The sequence below is a fragment of the Trichomycterus rosablanca genome, chromosome 1, assembly GCF_030014385.1.
Source record: "Trichomycterus rosablanca isolate fTriRos1 chromosome 1, fTriRos1.hap1, whole genome shotgun sequence".
Classification (NCBI taxonomy): domain Eukaryota; kingdom Metazoa; phylum Chordata; class Actinopteri; order Siluriformes; family Trichomycteridae; genus Trichomycterus; species Trichomycterus rosablanca.
Window position 1 is genome coordinate 66,950,214 of NC_085988.1, and position 18,536 is coordinate 66,968,749.

The 18,536-nt window shown below is 40.4% G+C and overlaps 1 protein-coding gene across 2 annotated transcripts in view; it reads left to right on the forward strand.

Moving 5' to 3' along the window:
• exoc4 (exocyst complex component 4) overlaps positions 1 to 18,536 on the forward strand; it is a 292,052-nt gene that overhangs the window by 24,890 nt on the left and 248,626 nt on the right. For both annotated transcript variants that reach the window (XR_010012418.1, XM_062995374.1), the window contains exons 5-6: positions 6,301 to 6,398; positions 12,403 to 12,634. Coding sequence is in view for 1 of the 2 variants with exons in the window: in XM_062995374.1 (XP_062851444.1) it covers positions 6,301 to 6,398; positions 12,403 to 12,634 (330 nt within the window). In the remaining variant the exon portion in view is untranslated. The remainder of the gene's footprint in view (positions 1 to 6,300; positions 6,399 to 12,402; positions 12,635 to 18,536) is intronic.

Sequence of the window (18,536 nt, forward strand, 5' to 3'; positions counted from 1 at the left end):
AAATAAAGCGGTTGGATAATCGTATGACTGCAGTCCCCCTCAATCGGGGGTGGACGGCTGCAGCAGCAGGGAAAAGGTTGCAATGAAAAGAAATTAGATACAACTAGATGAGAAAGAATTAAAGAATTAATTAAATGATTGCAGGGGGGAACCATCCCTGCTCTCCCTTATTGAAATTTAACATACATACAGATTTCTGGTCTGTATTAAGCCCAGGCCCAGATGAACTGAACCACCAAATCAATGCCAAGTCAAGTTTCAGCACACTTGTCCTATTACCAGATGATAGAACACCCACAATTTAGAGGCTGCTGGGAAAATCCAAATTGCATTAGAAGCCTAACCCAGACAGGAATTACCTCTCTGCCCTGGGGTGTATTGATGATGACATGTGACAGGACTCATGAAGGCCTCAGGGTAATAAGTGTTTTTGGTAATGCTAAGGTCAATGTGTTAATCTGATAATAAGACTTATGAGCTGTCCAGTGGTACTACATACAAGTCCATCATCATCACGTCTTATAGTGAAATAGTTATTAACATTGCATAATGGTTTATATATTTACTTTTTTATATGGTTTATATATATATATATACAGTGTATCACAAAAGTGAGTACACCCCTCACATTTCTGCAGATATTTAAGTATATCTTTTCATGGGACAACACTGACAAAATGACACTTTGACACAATGAAAAGTAGTCTGTGTGCAGCTTATATAACAGTGTAAATTTATTCTTCCCTCAAAATAACTCAATATACAGCCATTAATGTCTAAACCACCGGCAACAAAAGTGAGTACACCCCTAAGAGACTACACCCCTAAATGTCCAAATTGAGCACTGCTTGTCATTTTCCCTCCAAAATGTCATGTGATTTGTTAGTGTTACTAGGTCTCAGGTGTGCATAGGGAGCAGGTGTGTTCAATTTAGTAATACAGCTCTCACACTCTCTCATACTGGTCACTGAAAGTTCCAACATGGCACCTCATGGCAAAGAACTCTCTGAGGATCTTAAAAGACGAATTGTTGCGCTACATGAAGATGGCCAAGGCTACAAGAAGATTGCCAACACCCTGAAACTGAGCTGCAGCACAGTGGCCAAGATCATCCAGCGTTTTAAAAGAGCAGGGTCCACTCAGAACAGACCTCGCGTTGGTCGTCCAAAGAAGCTGAGTGCACGTGCTCAGCGTCACATCCAACTGCTGTCTTTGAAAGATAGGCGCAGGAGTGCTGTCAGCATTGCTGCAGAGTTTGAAAAGGTGGGGGGTCAGCCTGTCAGTGCTCGGACCATACGCCGCACACTACATCAAATTGGTCTGCATGGCTGTCACCCCAGAAGGAAGCCTCTTCTGAAGTCTCTACACAAGAAAGCCCGCAAACAGTTTGCTGAAGACATGTCAACAAAGGACATGTATTACTGGAACCATGTCCTATGGTCTGATGAGACCAAGATTAATTTGTTTGGTTCAGATGGTCTCAAGCATGTGTGGCGGCAATCAGGTGAGGAGTACAAAGATAAGTGTGTCATGCCTACAGTCAAGCATGGTGGTGGGAATGCCATGGTCTGGGGCTGCATGAGTGCAGCAGGTGTTGGGAAGTTACATTTCATTGAGGGACACATGAACTCCAATATGTACTGTGAAATACTGAAGCAGAGCATGATCCCCTCCCTCCGGAAACTGGGTCGCAGGGCAGTGTTCCAGCATGATAATGACCCCAAACACACCTCTAAGACGACCACTGCTTTATTGAAGAGGCTGAGGGTAAAGGTGATGGACTGGCCAAGCATGTCTCCAGACCTAAACCCAATAGAACATCTTTGGGGCATCCTCAAGTGGAAGGTGGAGGAGCGCAAAGTCTTGAATATCCGCCAGCTCCGTGATGTCGTCATGGAGGAGTGGAAAAGCATTCCAGTGGCAACCTGTGAAGCTCTGGTAAACTCCATGCCCAGGAGAGTTAAGGCAGTTCTGGGAAATAATGGTGGCCACACAAAATATTGACACTTCAGGAACTTTCACTAAGGGGTGTACTCACTTTTGTTGCCGGTGGTTTAGACATTAATGGCTGTATATTGAGTTATTTTGAGGGAAGAATAAATTTACACTGTTATATAAGCTGCACACAGACTACTTTTCATTGTGTCAAAGTGTCATTTTGTCAGTGTTGTCCCATGAAAAGATATACTTAAAAATCTGCAGAAATGTGAGGGGTGTACTCACTTTTGTGATACACTGTATATATATATATATATATATATATATATATATATATATTAGGGCTGTCGAAGTTAACGCGATAATAACGCATTAACGCAATCTCAATTTAACGAGATTAAAAAAAATAGTGCCGTTAACGCACTAATTACATTACGAGATTTTTTCACTTCTAAAACTAAAGCAATTCATTTTTCACCCACGGGAGACAGATTGAATTATTCTCACTGACCACGCTCACACACACGTTTAATGTTCTTTAGTTCCGTTTGACAAAAAAACCCCTTAAAAATAGAGCTAACAGTGAAGATAACCGGTTACAAAAGCAGCGACCGCTGTTTGTGTTCAATTCTCTGTTCACAGTGTCGATACAAGTGATTCAAGAATCGATTCATTGTAAGCGCAGCGTAAATTTCTTTTCTCAGTCATCTCTCCGTGTTTACTGTTATAATGAATGATGCGGTTGTAAATAAACACCAAATACTACAGAACATTTTGTGTGACTCGCTTACTTTATAAAGCTCAGGCTTAATTATACTGGTTATTACCACAGAGCGGGAGTCGACTCAGAGTCGTTTACGATTTACCGAGGTGAACCACGAACGTGCTGATAGAATCGGCTCAGATGGGATCGGACTGTATTATCTTTTTAAAGTAAATATTTCAATCAGCAGAATCGCATCGCATGTATGATGTGCACAACGTTAATTACGTGCGTTTATTAATGAACATTAATTACGTTAGCTTGTCAGAAGCTTTCTCAATAATGTCTGTGCGGTGTTTTTTTTTTTACAATTAGTGATGGCAAGCAACTGTTCCACTGCACTATTTTACACTAAAAACTAAACTATTCCATCATGCTCCAGATTGCATCATTCTAAATAGGTATCGGCGAGTACAAAAATACATGTACTTGTACTCGGTTGGGAAAAAATGGTATCGATGCATCCCTAGTGAAAACACACTCACTTTGTGTAGAAACGTCCATCAAACCATCGTCACGATACAACCACAGAAAAGTCTGTTACAATAACTACGCATCTGACATATATACGAAGTCAAGGTTCTCTGCTAGATAGTATTAAAGCCTAATATGTGAGTGAATAAAACTCCCTTACAGTTTTCTCTTGTCCCAGCAGTTTTTAACATAAGTACATTTAGCATAAATATGTTCACCATTTTAATTGTAACATTTCACTTAAAATCCTTGTTTTCTATAACATTTACACAGATTTTTTTTAATGCGATTAATCGCGATTAACTATGTAAAATTCTGAGATTAATCGCGATTAAGAAATTTAATCGTTTGACAGCCCTAATATATATATATATATATATACATAGTGGGGTCAAAAAGTATTTAGTCAGCCAAACAAGCAAGATTTCTGGCTCTCACAGACCTGTAACTTCTTCTTTAAGAAGCTCCTCTGTCCTCCACTCGTTACCTGTATTAATGGCACCTGTTTGACCTTGTTATCTGTATAAAAGACACCTGTCCACAGCCTCAAACAGTCAGACTCCAAACTCAACCATGGCCAAGACCAAAGAGCTGTCGTAGGACACCAGGAAGAAAATTGTAGACCTGCACAAGGCTGGGAAGAGTGAATCTACAATAGGCAAGCAGGTTGGTGTGAATAAATCAACTGTGGGAGCAATTGTAAGAAAATGGAAGACATACAAGACCATTGATAATCTCTCTTGGGGTCAAGATCTCATCTTGTGGGGTCAAAATGATCATGGGAACGGTGAGCAAAAATCCCAGAACTACACGGAGGGACCTGATGAATGACCTGCAGAGAGCTGGGACCAAAGTAACAAAGGCTTCCATCGGTAACACACTACGCCGAGAGGGACTCAAATCCTGCAGTGCCAGGCGTGTCCCCCTGCTTAAGCCAGTACATGTCCAGGCCCGTCTGAAGTTTGCCAGAGAGCATATGGATGATCCAGAAGAGGATTGGGAGAATATCATGTGGTCAGATGAAACCAAAATGGAACTTTTTGGTAAAAACTCAACTCGTCGTGTTTGGAGGAAGAAGAAGAACCCAAGAACACCATACCTACTGTGAAGCATGGGGGTGGAAACATCATGCTTTGGGGCTGTTTTTCTGCAAAGGGGACAGGACGACTGATCTGTGTTAAGGGAAGAATGAACAGGGCCATGTATCGTGAGATTTTAAGCCAAAACCTCCTTCCATCAGTAAGAGCATTGAAGATGGAACGTGGCTGGGTCTTCCAGCATGACAATGATCCCAAACACACCGCTCGGGCAACGAAGGAGTGGCTCCGTAAAAAGCATTTCAAGGTCCTGGAGTGGCCTAGCCAGTCTCCAGACCTCAACCCCATAGAAAATTTGTGGAGTCCGTGTTGCCCAGCGACAGCCCCAAAACATCACTGCTCTAGAGGAGATCTGCATGGAGGAATGGGCCAAAATACCAGCTACAGTGTGTGCAAACCTGGTGAAGACTTACAGGAAACGTTTGACCTCTGTCATTGCCAACAAAGGTTATGTTACAAAGTATTGAGTTGAACTTTTGTTATTGACCAAATACTTATTTTCCACCATAATTTACAAATAAATTCTTTAAAAATCCTACAATGGGATTTCCTGGATTTTTTTTTCTCATTTTGTCTCTCATAGTTGAAGTGTACCTATGATGAAAATTACAGACCTCTCTCATCTTTCTAAGTAGGAGAAACCTGCACAATCAGTGGCTGACTAAATACTTTATATATATAAACGGGACTGTATACTCTAAATGACAGTTTTTTATTATCAGTTAAACAGTTTTCTATTGTTTTTTTTCCCCATTTTATATTATCATTTTCAATACTCTTATAAGTGAAATAGAAATAGGCAATATGTAATATATTACTCATAATAATATAGCAAAGTACATTACTTTAGTGTAAAGTGTGCAATTTTTTGTCTAGTAGCTTAATTTTTTCACGTAGTCTTTTTCCTTTATGTTTTTACCACCGTTTTTCTTGTACTGCTGTAACAAGTTAATTTCCCTAAGGGGATCAATAAAGCCTTATGTATATTATTGAGGGCAGCTCGGTGGGTAGCACTCTCGCCTCACAGCAAGAAGGTCCTGGGTTCGATCCACACATGGAGCGGTCTGGGTCTTTTCTCTGTGAAGTTTGCATGTTCTCCCTGTGTCTGTGGGTTTTCTCCGGGAGCTCTGGTTTCCTCCCACAATACAAAGACGTGCAAGTGAGGTGAATTAGACATAAAAAATTGTTTGACATTAAAGACCTGAACTGATGAATCTTGTGTAAGCAGTAACTACCTGTCCTGTCATGAATGTAACCAAAGTGTGTAAAACATGAGGTTAAAATCCTAATAAATAAATAAAATAAATGTGCTCATGAGTGATTTCTGGTGAGGTCATTAACAAGAATTTAAGCAGGGATGTCCAAAATTTTGCATGCTGCTCAGCTGCAAATTGAGCTGCCAATCGTAGCCATCAGGTTAGACTGTAAAAGGGAGGAGTGCACAAAAAAAAACTGAGAATGCAAAAATAATGTATTTTCTGCTACAGTTGTGTACTGATGTGTTTATTTCTTTAGAGACTTAGAAACACTTGTCATTTTGCTATTATTCCTGATGATACTGTTTAAAATAGAACTGGGATTCAATATTTGTTTATTTATTGCTAATGCTAAATTTCGACTCACCTTAGAAAAGTAGGAAACCAGCAATGCTTCTCCTGAAGCTGTTAATTAGTTTGGTGTTTTCAAGCCTCCAAAGGCTCTTTAACAGATGTAAAGTTTGTGTTGTAAATGTAACTACTGGTTGATTCTTTAATAATCATAATAAAAGGTAGAGTAATACTACTACTTTGCTTTCATTAATGATGTGAGCAGCTATGTTGATCTTGACACAGTATACTCAATTCTGGGTTAAGTAGACTGACTTGAGTTTCCTAGCAGGAATTCTGGGTTACAGTGGTGTTTTCTTTGGATTTTCTTTATCAGACATCTGCAATTCTCAAACAACAAGCTTTAGTGGAACCTGTTATTTTAGCCAAGTAAAGTTATGAAATTGTTTGAGTTGTTTTTAATTCTTATTGTTTTTTGCAGATCTGGCCCAAAGGATTCGTCCAGTTTGGATGTCAGCCTGTCCACTCCACGCAAGCTCACAGAGTCCTCCCAGTTCAGCACTCCAGGAACATCCAGCAGTAAGAAACAATTAAATGTCAATGGGTTCCAATGGTTTAAATTTAATTTAAGGAATGCCTCCTTTAACACCATTAACAGTAAAATATTTAAGACATTATGACAGTTTGATTTATTGCCTGTGACACATTTAAAAAATGTTTGGATAAGGGCACTGTAAAATAAGGAAGTTTGAAAAACAAACCAGTGAATACAGGTGAATAGGTAATTGGTGTTGCTATAGGGCTGAGCCTTTCATTAGTGCTCCTTAAATATCATTTACAAGCTCTTTTGCTACTTGCTACAAAAGTCTTTAAAAAAATCTTAGTCAGTGGTCTTAGTCAATAGATCAAGAACAAGTTAAGGTAAGGCAAGACAAGGTTGTAAGAACTTTTTTAAGAACTGGATTTTACCAACAACTGTTCGTAACATTATTAGAAGATTCAGAGAACCCATGTCAAGATAGATTTGCTTAATTAAGCAGATACAGTGGGGTCAAAAAGTATTTAGTCAGCCACTGATTGTGCAAGTTCTCCTACTTAGAAAGATGAGAGAGGTCTGTAATTTTCATCATAGGTACACTTCAACTATGAGAGACAAAATGAGAAAAAAAAATCAGGGAATCACACTGTGGGATTTTTAAAGAATTTATTTGTAAATTATGGTGGAAAATAAGTATTTGGTCAATAACAAAAGTTCAACTCAATACTTTGTAACATAACCTTTGTTGGCAATGACAGAGGTCAAACGTTTCCTGTAAGTCTTCACCAGGTTTGCACACACTGTAGCTGGTATTTTGGCCCATTCCTCCATGCAGATCTCCTCTAGAGCAGTGATGTTTTGGGGCTGTCGCTGGGCAACACGGACTTTCAACTCCCTCCACAAATTTTCTATGGGGTTGAGGTCTGGAGACTGGCTAGGCCACTCCAGGACCTTGAAATGCTTTTTACGGAGCCACTCCTTCGTTGCCCGAGCGGTGTGTTTGGGATCATGGTCATGCTGGAAGACCCAGCCACGTTCCATCTTCAATGCTCTCACTGATGGAAGGAGGTTTTGGCTTAAAATCTCACGATACATGGCCCCGTTCATTCTTCCCTTAACACGGATCAGTCGTCCTGTCCCCTTTGCAGAAAAACAGCCCCAAAGCATGATGTTTCCACCCCCATGCTTCACAGTAGGTATGGTGTTCTTGGGTTTTTCTTCTTCCTCCAAACACGACGAGTTGAGTTTTTACCAAAAAGTTCCATTTTGGTTTCATCTGACCACATGATATTCTCCCAATCCTCTTCTGGATCATCCATATGCTCTCTGGCAAACTTCAGACGGGCCTGGACATGTACTGGCTTAAGCAGGGGGACACGCCTGGCACTGCAGGATTTGAGTCCCTCTCGGCGTAGTGTGTTACTGATGGTAGCCTTTGTTACTTTGGTCCCAGCTCTCTGCAGGTCATTCATCAGGTTCCCACAGTTGATTTATTCACACCAACCTGCTTGCCTATTGTAGATTCACTCTTCCCAGCCTGGTGCAGGTTTACAATTTTCTTCCTGGGTTCCTTCGACAGCTCTTTGGTCTTGGCCATGGTTGAGTTTGGAGTCTGACTGTTTGAGGCTGTGGACAGGTGTCTTTTATACAGATAACGAGGTCAAACAGGTGCCATTAATACAGGTAACGAGTGGAGGACAGAAGAGCTTCTTAAAGAAGAAGTTACAGGTCTGTGAGAGCCAGAAATATTGCTTGTTTGTTATTGACCAAATACTTATTTTCCACCATAATTTACAAATAAATTCTTTAAAAATCCTACAATGTGATTTCCTGGATTTTTCTTTTTCTTTTTTTGTCTCTCAAATTACAGACCTCTCTCATCTTTCTAAGTAGGAGAACTTGCACAATCAGTGGCTGACTAAATACTTTTTGACCCCACTGTATTATTGTTACCTAATATAGTGAAATGCAACCTGTTTATTTCGATGTTTTTTTTTAAGACCTTTTTCTTGGAGTGTATCTTAAACCAGGAGATTTCAATATTTTTGGACTTGCAATTACCACCACTTGACTGTTTTGTTCCTAAGAAACATTCAGACTGTTTCATCCAGTAAATTCTCAGTTCAGTCGGTTACTGCTTGGGCATACTTCTATTAAAAGCTACAGTTGCTTAACTACATTTGCTTAGTCATCATCATTTTTATCAATAGTATTGTCATCTGTGTCTTTTTTTTATTTTTTTAATGTTTTTTTAATATGTAGCTTGTGCCTGGAAAAGTGACTAAATTACTTGCTTATGTGACTAGCAGTTTTATGTTCTCATAAACAGGCCCAGTCATCACAATATTTAAATATACAATGGTAATATAGTCACCGATATTAGGAAGAGCTCTGTTTAAAATCATTCAGCAGAGGCTTTTATCCAGAGCCACTTGCAGAAGTGCTTCCTCAGGAAATGTTTTTTTACTCGAGCATACAAGTGCACAACACAGTCTGTTGAAACTCTTTTCAAAGATAATATCACTACCTAATCAGAAGTTAGACAGCACATTTATTTCATCACCTGGTTGCTAGTACAGAGGGAAAAAAAACCCTCTGAATATGTGGTAGGCGCTCAGGTGCTGAGATCTGGGTTTAAATCCCAATGCTAACAACTGGCCGGTTGTCTACACAAGACACGATTGCCTAGTGTTGGGTGGTGGGACCAGACCTGCTGTGTCCCTGATTAAGATAAAGTGGTTAATAAAAATGATATAAAAAATATAAATAAATATACAGTCAGACTGTCATGCTTGCTGCTATTTTGGAAACTTGTTTATTAGTTTAGATAAGGGCGGCACGGTGGCTAAGTGGGTAGCACTGTCGCGTCACAGCAAGAAGGTCCTGTGTTCGATCCCCAGGTGGGGCGGTCCGGGTCCTTTCTGTGTGGGTTTACTCCGGGTGCTCTGGTTTCCTCCCACAGTCCAAAGACATGCAAGTGAGGTGAATTGGAGATAGAAAATTGTCCATGACTGAGTTCGATATAACCTTGTGTAATGAGTAACTATCATTCCTGTCATGAATGTAACCAAAGTGTAAAACATGACGTTAAAATCCTAAACAAACAAATTAGTTTAGTTAAAGGAAACCAATAAAATTGGCAATAGCTCTGTTCTGCTCAGTCGCTTGCTTATACAAATGCACACAGTCTGAGCCCCGTCTCATCTCTGTTTATCAACTGCACTTTTAGTGCAAGGCGAGTGGTATTCCCTAATGGTGTTGATGATGGCAAATTATTACAGATGTTGCATTAGCTATTATTTTTCATTAACATGTGATTAGCAGATCAATTCAAGGCAGCATCTCATACACACATATTCCCACACTCAGACATGCCTTTTATCTGCTTTCCTCACTGAACACATTTCCGCATGCACAAACACATTTGCACACTTAACATATTCAAGTGTGACCTTCACCTCCCTTCCACATCTATAATGACAACACTGTCACATCGGCTTCCATTAATATCTGTAACTACTGTTAAGCGGCTCCACTTTTATATTATTAACCAGTGTGAGCTGTCAACACAGCGGGGGTTGAAGGTCTCGTTAGCCTTGCGCTGCAGCGTGGGCTCGTCCCCTCTGGGGAGCCCCGCTGGTTTTATCAGGTTCACTTTTCCACCCACTAATGTCTACGTCTCCTACATCTGCTGTCCCAAAGCTGTTAGCTCAATTACGCCCACAATTATTAAAATGTTTGGTTTAGTAAGTTGTAAACATGTAATGTTTAGGTACTGGATGCAGTTCTTGCACATGCACACACACAGAGTAACCTCTAGACCCCCAGCAGCCATAATTATTCATTCATCCATCCATCTTTCATTAGTGATATATCCTGAATTGGCAAATGTTACGTAGTTAAAATATTAAAAGTTACTCTGACAACAAGGATGCAAAACTGCTTCCAGTGCTAAATTTATTTTATTTATACCAATTAACAATGTGAGCCAGTCTATTAACTTGGTTGTGTTCAATTGTATGCATTTTGAAATGCAGCCATAATGAAAGCGTTAGTGTATTTTAAGCCCGTAAGCCACACGACATTTTTCCCCAATTTTTCTCCCAATCTAGTCGTATCCAATTACCCAATTCTGACTGTGGTGAGCGAGACTGTCACACACCCCCTCCGACATGTGTGCAGTAGCCCACTGCATCTTTTCACCTTCACAAGGCGAGTTCATATGCGGATCAGCTTTGTGTACGGAGAGCCACACCCTGATCACATTATCCCTTGACTCTGTGCAGGCGCCATCAATCAGTTGTACCAGTTATGAGGTCCTTCTCCAGCTTCCTGCCCTGTATTAACAACAAGTCAATCGTTGTTCATGTAGCCACCCAGCCCAGACATCTGGATGACAGGGTGCCACTGTGTCACTTCTCAAATGTTTAACATGCTTTTTGAGATGCTACATGTGGCAGAAAATAGACCAGACCATTCCTGCTATCATGATTTCAGAGAAAGCAGGTTCGCCAACAAAGGAGCTGGCAAATCTGTGAGGAAGAAACCGTGATGCATAGAATCATTCCCACCTGGAGCAAGTTAACGTTTAACCAGGTGACTGTCGTGCCCCATCTCAGCCAGATTTGTGAAGGCAGAAAGACAGGATTCCATAACTGACTCACGTTGCCAGTCTCCACCACAGCAGGTGGGCTTATTACAGGAGGAATGTAAAATAAAAATTTAAACGTCATCTGTGTTTTTAGGCACTGTTTTCTCAGGCACTTGATGCACTTGGTTTGATTTAATTCAGTGCTTTTGTTTCATCATTTTTTAAAGATCCACATATTTTGCAATGCCATAAATGCTAGGCAGCTGTCCGGGGAGTCTTTTTTCTTTGTACTTGTTTTACCTTTTTTTATATGCTTCCTCATTCTCTCATTGTCGCTCCACCTAGTCCCTCTGTTGCTGTCCATAAATTGATTATTTTTTCCTTTAATTGTCTCTTTTATGGGGAATTTGCTACATCAGGCATTACCAGGGCCAACGCAATCCCTGTGCTAACAGCAATTTATTCCAATGTTGCATGAAAAGTGTGCAATTACTGGGGCTGACGGTACTTCAGGTATAATAGGATGGTGCCACCGAAGAGCTTTTTTTGAGAAGTAGTGCTTTTCTTCATTTTGCCACCAACTATTTAGTCGGAGTAGCTAATTTTTCCAGTAATTGTAGTAATTATTGTGCAAACTAAAGTTGTAAAATTCACTCAAATTTCACAAATAGAATAACTGTACTACTAACAAATGAGCTCTTTTCACTGAAATGAGACGCTGCTCCCACCTAGGGGTGATTGGAGACAATAACACCCGTAAAAAAGTAGTGTTTTCATTGCTGATGTAGCGATCTGCAGCCCGGTAATAAATGACCCGGTGAGTGGGGACCACTGTCTAAAAGTTCTCTTTTAAAGCCTGTGTAGTAAAATTGAAATTGAAAAAAGACCCCCAACTTCAAAAAAAAAAAAAAACTATTTAAACTGCATTTACATTTTGATGCCATTTAGAAGACTCCTTTATACAAAGTGACTTACAGTACTGGGACAGTATACAGTCTCATCAGTTGAGGGTTTAAGGCCTTGCTCAAGGGCCCAACAGTGGCAACCTGGTAGTGGTGGGGCTTGAACCAGTAGTCCAGTACCTTAACCACTAGGCTACAACTGCCTCAGTTGACTGAATTGTCTTATTTTAGGAAGGCCAAGTATGGAGTCACTCTACCTTGCAACTGTTACAGATAGCAAATCATGGTCCTCCATACATGTTATTGCTCTTTGTAGGAATCCACTGCTGTTGGTGAAAAACAAGCTGCCAGCAGCTCCATAAATGTTGGAGGAGCCCATGTGCTAGCATGCAGACTTTTTTGGCCAGTGAAGATTGCAAGTGAAATAAGGAGTTGGTTATGTCCAAATAAATGCTGATGGGGTTGAAATAATAAACATGTTGATATTTTCACAATGAAATACCATACGTCTTCATTTGTTTATTGATTGTGTGTGTTTGTGTGTAAATTAAGATTTGCCGGATGCAAAGGAGGATTTGGATGTGGACCCGGAGGAGAACAGTGCTGAGTTTATGGGAATACTCATCAAAGCCCTGGCCAAACTCAAGAAGATTCCTGAGACCGTTAATGCCATCATGGAGCGTCTGGAGCCAGAACTCAAGCAGATTCTCAAAAGGTCTACAACACAAATCGCAGATCAAGCTTATCAGAGAGGAGAGAGCCTGGCACAGGAAAACCAGTCAAGGTAGGAATGACATGACACATTTCCATCAGACAAAAAAAAAATTCAAAATAAAAAAATAAACCCCCCTGTCTTGCTCTGAAGTAATACAGCAATCATTAATAATATTAAGGACAGATAACCAGGGTAAACGTCTGCAAAGGACCCCAACCTGTAGGCGCCTAGCTTTTCCAATCCAATATCAACCAAGAGGGTAAACGGAGAGGAAAGTTACAATCTTTAGAATGGCACATCTAGCAAGCAGGGTACTAAAAGCAGTTATGCATTGTTTTGTGGCTGGAGTCTGAGGGACAAGAGGAACCCCAAACAGTGCTGTTGTAGAGGTCTGGTTCTAAAGTGATTTCTAAGTCCCAGCTAAGCATTTTGAAGATCTCCATCCAATTGGACGACCATTTGGGCAGGTCCAGAACTTATGTAAATGATCCGCCTGTGAGCCTTGCTACCTACTATCTACTTAGGCAGTTGCATAAGTACAGAGGATTCTAATAAGACATTGACCTATAAGGCAGATTATTTGGACGCACTACTTAGACAGCGATTACGGCGATTATCTCACCGCAGTCTTTTACTAAGCTAACACAGTTAGACTCAGGCCATTCAAATCAATGGACTGAGGCGGCACAACCCGCTAGCATTCCGGCTAACATCTCCCTCTGTCTGTTAAATTGTTACTGACAAGCCCGAATTTGCAAATAAATGACACTTGTACACCTTTATACAAATTAAAAATCTGTTCGAATTTATTTACATTTCAATAGAACTCCACATTCTTCCACCATATTTGTCATTTTTTGTTAGAAAAGTTGTGCCATACTGAATGCTGGGATTGCCTTCACCACTAAGGAAACATTGAAAACATGCTCCCACATTATTCAGTCAGATTATCATTTAGAATTAAGGTACCTCAGTAGGCAGCATTTAAGGTGCTGTATATAGAAATGTAGACATGCCTTCTTCTTGGGAGCGTGCATAGAATGAGGTGAAATGCCGTCTATGTAGAGTGCTCACCAGGCTTTCAACAAGACCCCGTGTCCAGCGCATATAGGTAGAGTCCACTGATTATCAACTGGTGTTGCTTAACCTTTTATTTTCACCATCTACAATACATAATATTGTGAAAAGATTACGGAATCCAATGTGATCTCAGTCCATATAAGGCAAGACCCAGAAACCATTGTTGAATGTGCATGATCTTTAAGCCCTCAGCCTGCACTGCATAAGAAACAGTCATGTTACTGTTACACAGTCCACCACCGCATCAAGAAATGCATCTTTAGTGCAGGAATAGCAAAAAAAAAAATCATTAGCAAAACTTCTACAGATAGTATCCTCAGTTCACAAATGATTAAAATGTTATTTATAGGAAAGGTGATAAACATGGTAAACATGCTTCTGTTCCAACCAATTGTGTCTCAGACATCAAATTCTAAATGTCAGTTAAATAAAGATTCCAGTGAATGAACCATTTCCAGATCCTTGTTTTCCTGACTTTCCTGGAAATGAGGTTTGTGCTTTAGTACTGCTATTTTATAAAGCATTTGTATGTCGGGCTTTTTGCTCTCTATGCGATTAGGCCTTGTGGGATCAATGCTCGCCTTTCTCACATCGTATTCATAACGCTCTCATTTAGACAAATGGTGTAATCTATAAAACTAGCCCGGCCCGCATTTTCTTAAGTATCGGGACTAGCAGAGAGAAACAAAAGCAGTGGAAAAAGGAGAGATAATGATGCCACTTAAGAAAATACTTACCCAGGGCCAAAACGAATCGACTCTTTCAGACGGTTATTATTCTCCTGCTCTTCTCTGGGTTTTGACACTCGCTCAGCTTGCCTCGCTTCAAAATCACAGGACGTGAGAAACTGCAAATGGTTTTGCTCGGATATTGTGCTCGGTTTTATTGCGGTGGGAATTCAGGGATTTAGGGTAACGCTTATTCCCAATCATTTAATATCTGTATGTCAGGGTATGGATGGATAATGTTATATTTGTGAAAATTTAAATTCCTCACAGAAGCAGAAAAATGTGCTGACTCTGTCATTTTAATTTATGAATTAATTACTTTTTAATTTCCACAGCACTAATAAACATAACAAGCATAATAGAATGGTTTAACCCATATGATTACAGTTAAGATTAAATAACCCCCTACTGAATTTCTAGTGAGATTGGTGGAAGAATTTCCTGTGTTACCTTTTACACCAATAGTTTAAGCCTTTACATTCAATTGGTGGTTAACCTGTGTGTGTTATTTTTAAAGAGCTGGTTTATTTATAGATTACCAATGCTGTAGAATATGCTACTGTAAGAGCTTGTATTAAAATAAATGAGTCATGGATGGACATACAGACTTCAATAATTGTTATGACTTCTTTTTTTAGCAGAATTTTAGCAGAATTTAAGTGCTCCTTGTGTCCTTCAGTGCAGCACTCTGACATTTGGTGGATCAATTTGACACATCTGCAGGTTTAATGATCCCAGTCTTAGCTGAACATGCAATAATAAAACATGCCACACAGTGCACATTTTAATATCAATAACACACAAGGCTGAAGGGAAAAGTACATCCAGAAGAAGACTTTCCTCTCATGTTTACATTTAATCATATCTTATTAGATATCATATTGTTCTAGATAATTCCATTAATGCTGGATTAAGATTAAGAGTGAACCGTTAGCACAGTTCGGTCATGTACTGTCTATGTCTGTAGTACTGACATTAACGTGAATGGCTTTCTGAGAGCTTGAACCTCTATAATGGCAAATTGACGACTTTATATTAACTGTAAACGCTTTTGCCATCAAAGGTCTGTCTGATAGCACAGAAGTAGTGGGCTAGTGTAATTTTTATTTATTTGCACTGTAGTTCACTTTATAATTTACTCCCCCCCCTCTTTTTTCCCCCGACTTTTATCCCCCAGTCTAGTCGTGTCCAATTACCCTGATTGCGTCCTCTATACTGATTCGACCCTTCACCGCTCCCCCTTCGGTACGCACAGTCAGTACAGATAGTGCATTTTTCACCTGCACGAGTCGAGTTCATACACTTGACGGGCACTGTGTATGGAGGGCCACACCCCCATCAGCATTATTCCTCAGCCCTGTGCAGGCGCCATCAGTCAGCCAGCAGGGTCGCAGTCGCACCAGTTATGAGGACCTATGATCCGACTTTATTACCCTCTAACCCTGAACAACAGCCAATCGTTGTTCATGCTGCCGCCCAGCCTAGTCGGAAAGGCAGAGCTGAGATTCGATACGATGTATTCGGAACCCCAACTCTGGTGAGCTAGCGTACTTTACCGCTGCGCCACCTGAGCGGCTCTTTTATAATTTACTTTATAATTTATATTTTACAGCTGTTACTTACAATCTATACTAGCCTTATGCTGTAAACCGAAATAAAACCTCCATATGTACCCTCAGGTCCTGTTGTTGTAGTGTGTTGTCTGAGTGTTAGTATACAGATACTTGTTTTTATAATGTGAATCTCTGTCGTGTGTACTTACTTGATTTATGTAACTTGTTACTGAGGCCTTAATTTACTTCAGGATTATTAAAGTATCTATCTGTCTGTCTGTCTGTCTGTCTATCTATTTACACTATATTGCCAAAAGTATTCGCTCGTCTGCCTTTACACGCATATGAACTTGAGTGACTCCCATTCTTAATCCATAGGGTTTAATATGATGTTTGCAGCTATAACAGCTTCAACTCTTCTGGGAAGGCTTTCCACAAGGTTTAGGAGTGTGTTTATGGGCATTTATGAGGTCAGACACTGATGTTGGATTAGAAGGCCTGGATCCCAGTCTCCGCTCTAATTCATCCCTATCGGGTTGAGGTCAGGACTCTGTGCAGGCCAGTCAAGTTCTTCCACACCAAACTCGCTCATCCATGTCTTTATGGACCTTGCTTTGTGCACTGGTGCGCAGTCATGTTGAAACAGGAAGGGGCCATCCCCAAACTGTTCCCACAAAGTTAGGAGTATGAAATTGTCCAAAATCTCTTGGTATGCTGAAGCATTAAGAGTTCCTTTTACTGGAACTAAAGGGCTGAGCCCAACTCCTGAAAAACAACCCCACACCATAATCCCCCCTCCACCAAACTTTACACTTGGCACAATGCAGTCAGACAAGTACCGTTCTCCTGACAACCGCCAAACCCAGACTCGTCCACCAGATTGCCAGACAGAGAAGCGTGATTCGTCACTCCAGAGAACACGTCTCCAGTGGCGGCGTGCTTTACACCACTGCGTCCGATGTTTTGCATTGCGCTAGGTGATGTAAGGCTTGCTCGGCCATGGAAACCCATTCCATGAAGCTCTACGTACTGTTCTTGAGCTAATCTGAAGGCCACATGAAGTTTGGAGGTCTGTAGCAATTGACTGCAGAAAGTTGGCGACCTCTGCGCACTATGCATCTGCTGATCCTGCTCTGTCATTTTACGTGGCTACCACTTCATGGCTGAGTTGCTGTCTTTCCCAATCGCTTCCACTTTGTTTTAATACCGCTGACAGTTGACTGTGGAATATTTAGTAGCGAGGAAATTTCACGACTGGACTTGTTGCACAGGTGGCATCCTATCACGGTACCACGCTGGAATTCACTGAGCTCCTGAGAGCGACCCATTCTTTCACTAATGTTTGTAAAAGCAGTCTGCATGCCTAGCTAGCTTGCTATCTCTCTAATCTTACCGTTGCGTCACCCGAGTGCCTGAATTTGGTGATGTGATGCATTAATGTGCTCACAACTGCAAGTCATGCCTGCCAAGTATCTTTCTTCAGCTTTAATACGACTAAATATTCATTTCAACAAGTAAACAACATCTGTAAAAGCCTGAGTACAGTGCAGAAAGTGTAGATGTGATTAATAGTGGGTGCTATTTATTTGGTTTATTTACTTCAGTTCATTGCTGTACAGGTGGGTCTCTGGGGGCAGAGAAGTGTTCAGAAGTTTAACTGCCTGGGGGTATAAACAGTCGCAGGGTCTGGAAGCAATGGCCCGGATGCTCTGTACATTTTGCTGAATGGCAGGGGGTAAAGAGTTTTTTAGATGGCTGGCAGGAGTCATTTACCACGCTGATGGCTTTGCTGATGAGGGAATGAGGCCACAATGGGGTTTTCAGCCAGTTGACACAGGGGCACGCCTATAATGTGTGAATCACACTGTATCATCAAGGGTCCTGTAATGTTTGTGTTTGCGCTCACACACACGCAAACACACCGAACAAATATTAGCCTTATAAAATTCATGGCTGATGTACCTGTCCACTACTGTTCTGATAGTCCCACATTTAAGCGAAATGAAGAATCTGTCAGCTTTGTTTAAACAGAAAGATCTCATTAAATGTCTGTTTTAATGTCTAACAACTATAATATAAAATATAAAATCAATATTTGTAAATCAGTCAGTTACACTAGATTATATAGTTAATAAATTAATTGCAAACAGTGAGTGTACATAATTAATCAAGTACACCTACCATATAGCTCTGTGATGGATTGGTGTCTTGACCAATGTGTTTTAATTCTTCCGTGAACCTGTTTTTTTTTTTAGGTGATACCGGCCACAGAAAGTGTTACAATACCAAAACGATATGTGTATACAGTCATGTGAAAAAGTTAGGACACCCCATGAAATCCTTTGTCTTTTTGAACATATTTAAACATTTGAACATTTGAGCTTCATTTGAACAGTACTGAGAGATGGAGCTTATATAACTAAACAAATAAAATGTTAAAAATTACTTTTAAACACAAGCTGTAAAATGTAATGAACAAAAATGGAAATTTATTGTGAGGAAAAAGTTAGGACACCCAAAAAATGTCTAAAATTAGAATCCGGTGCACCACATCAGCTGCAATGATTAGACCATCGTTAGGGGACAGTGGAGTTTTATTTAAACCTCAGA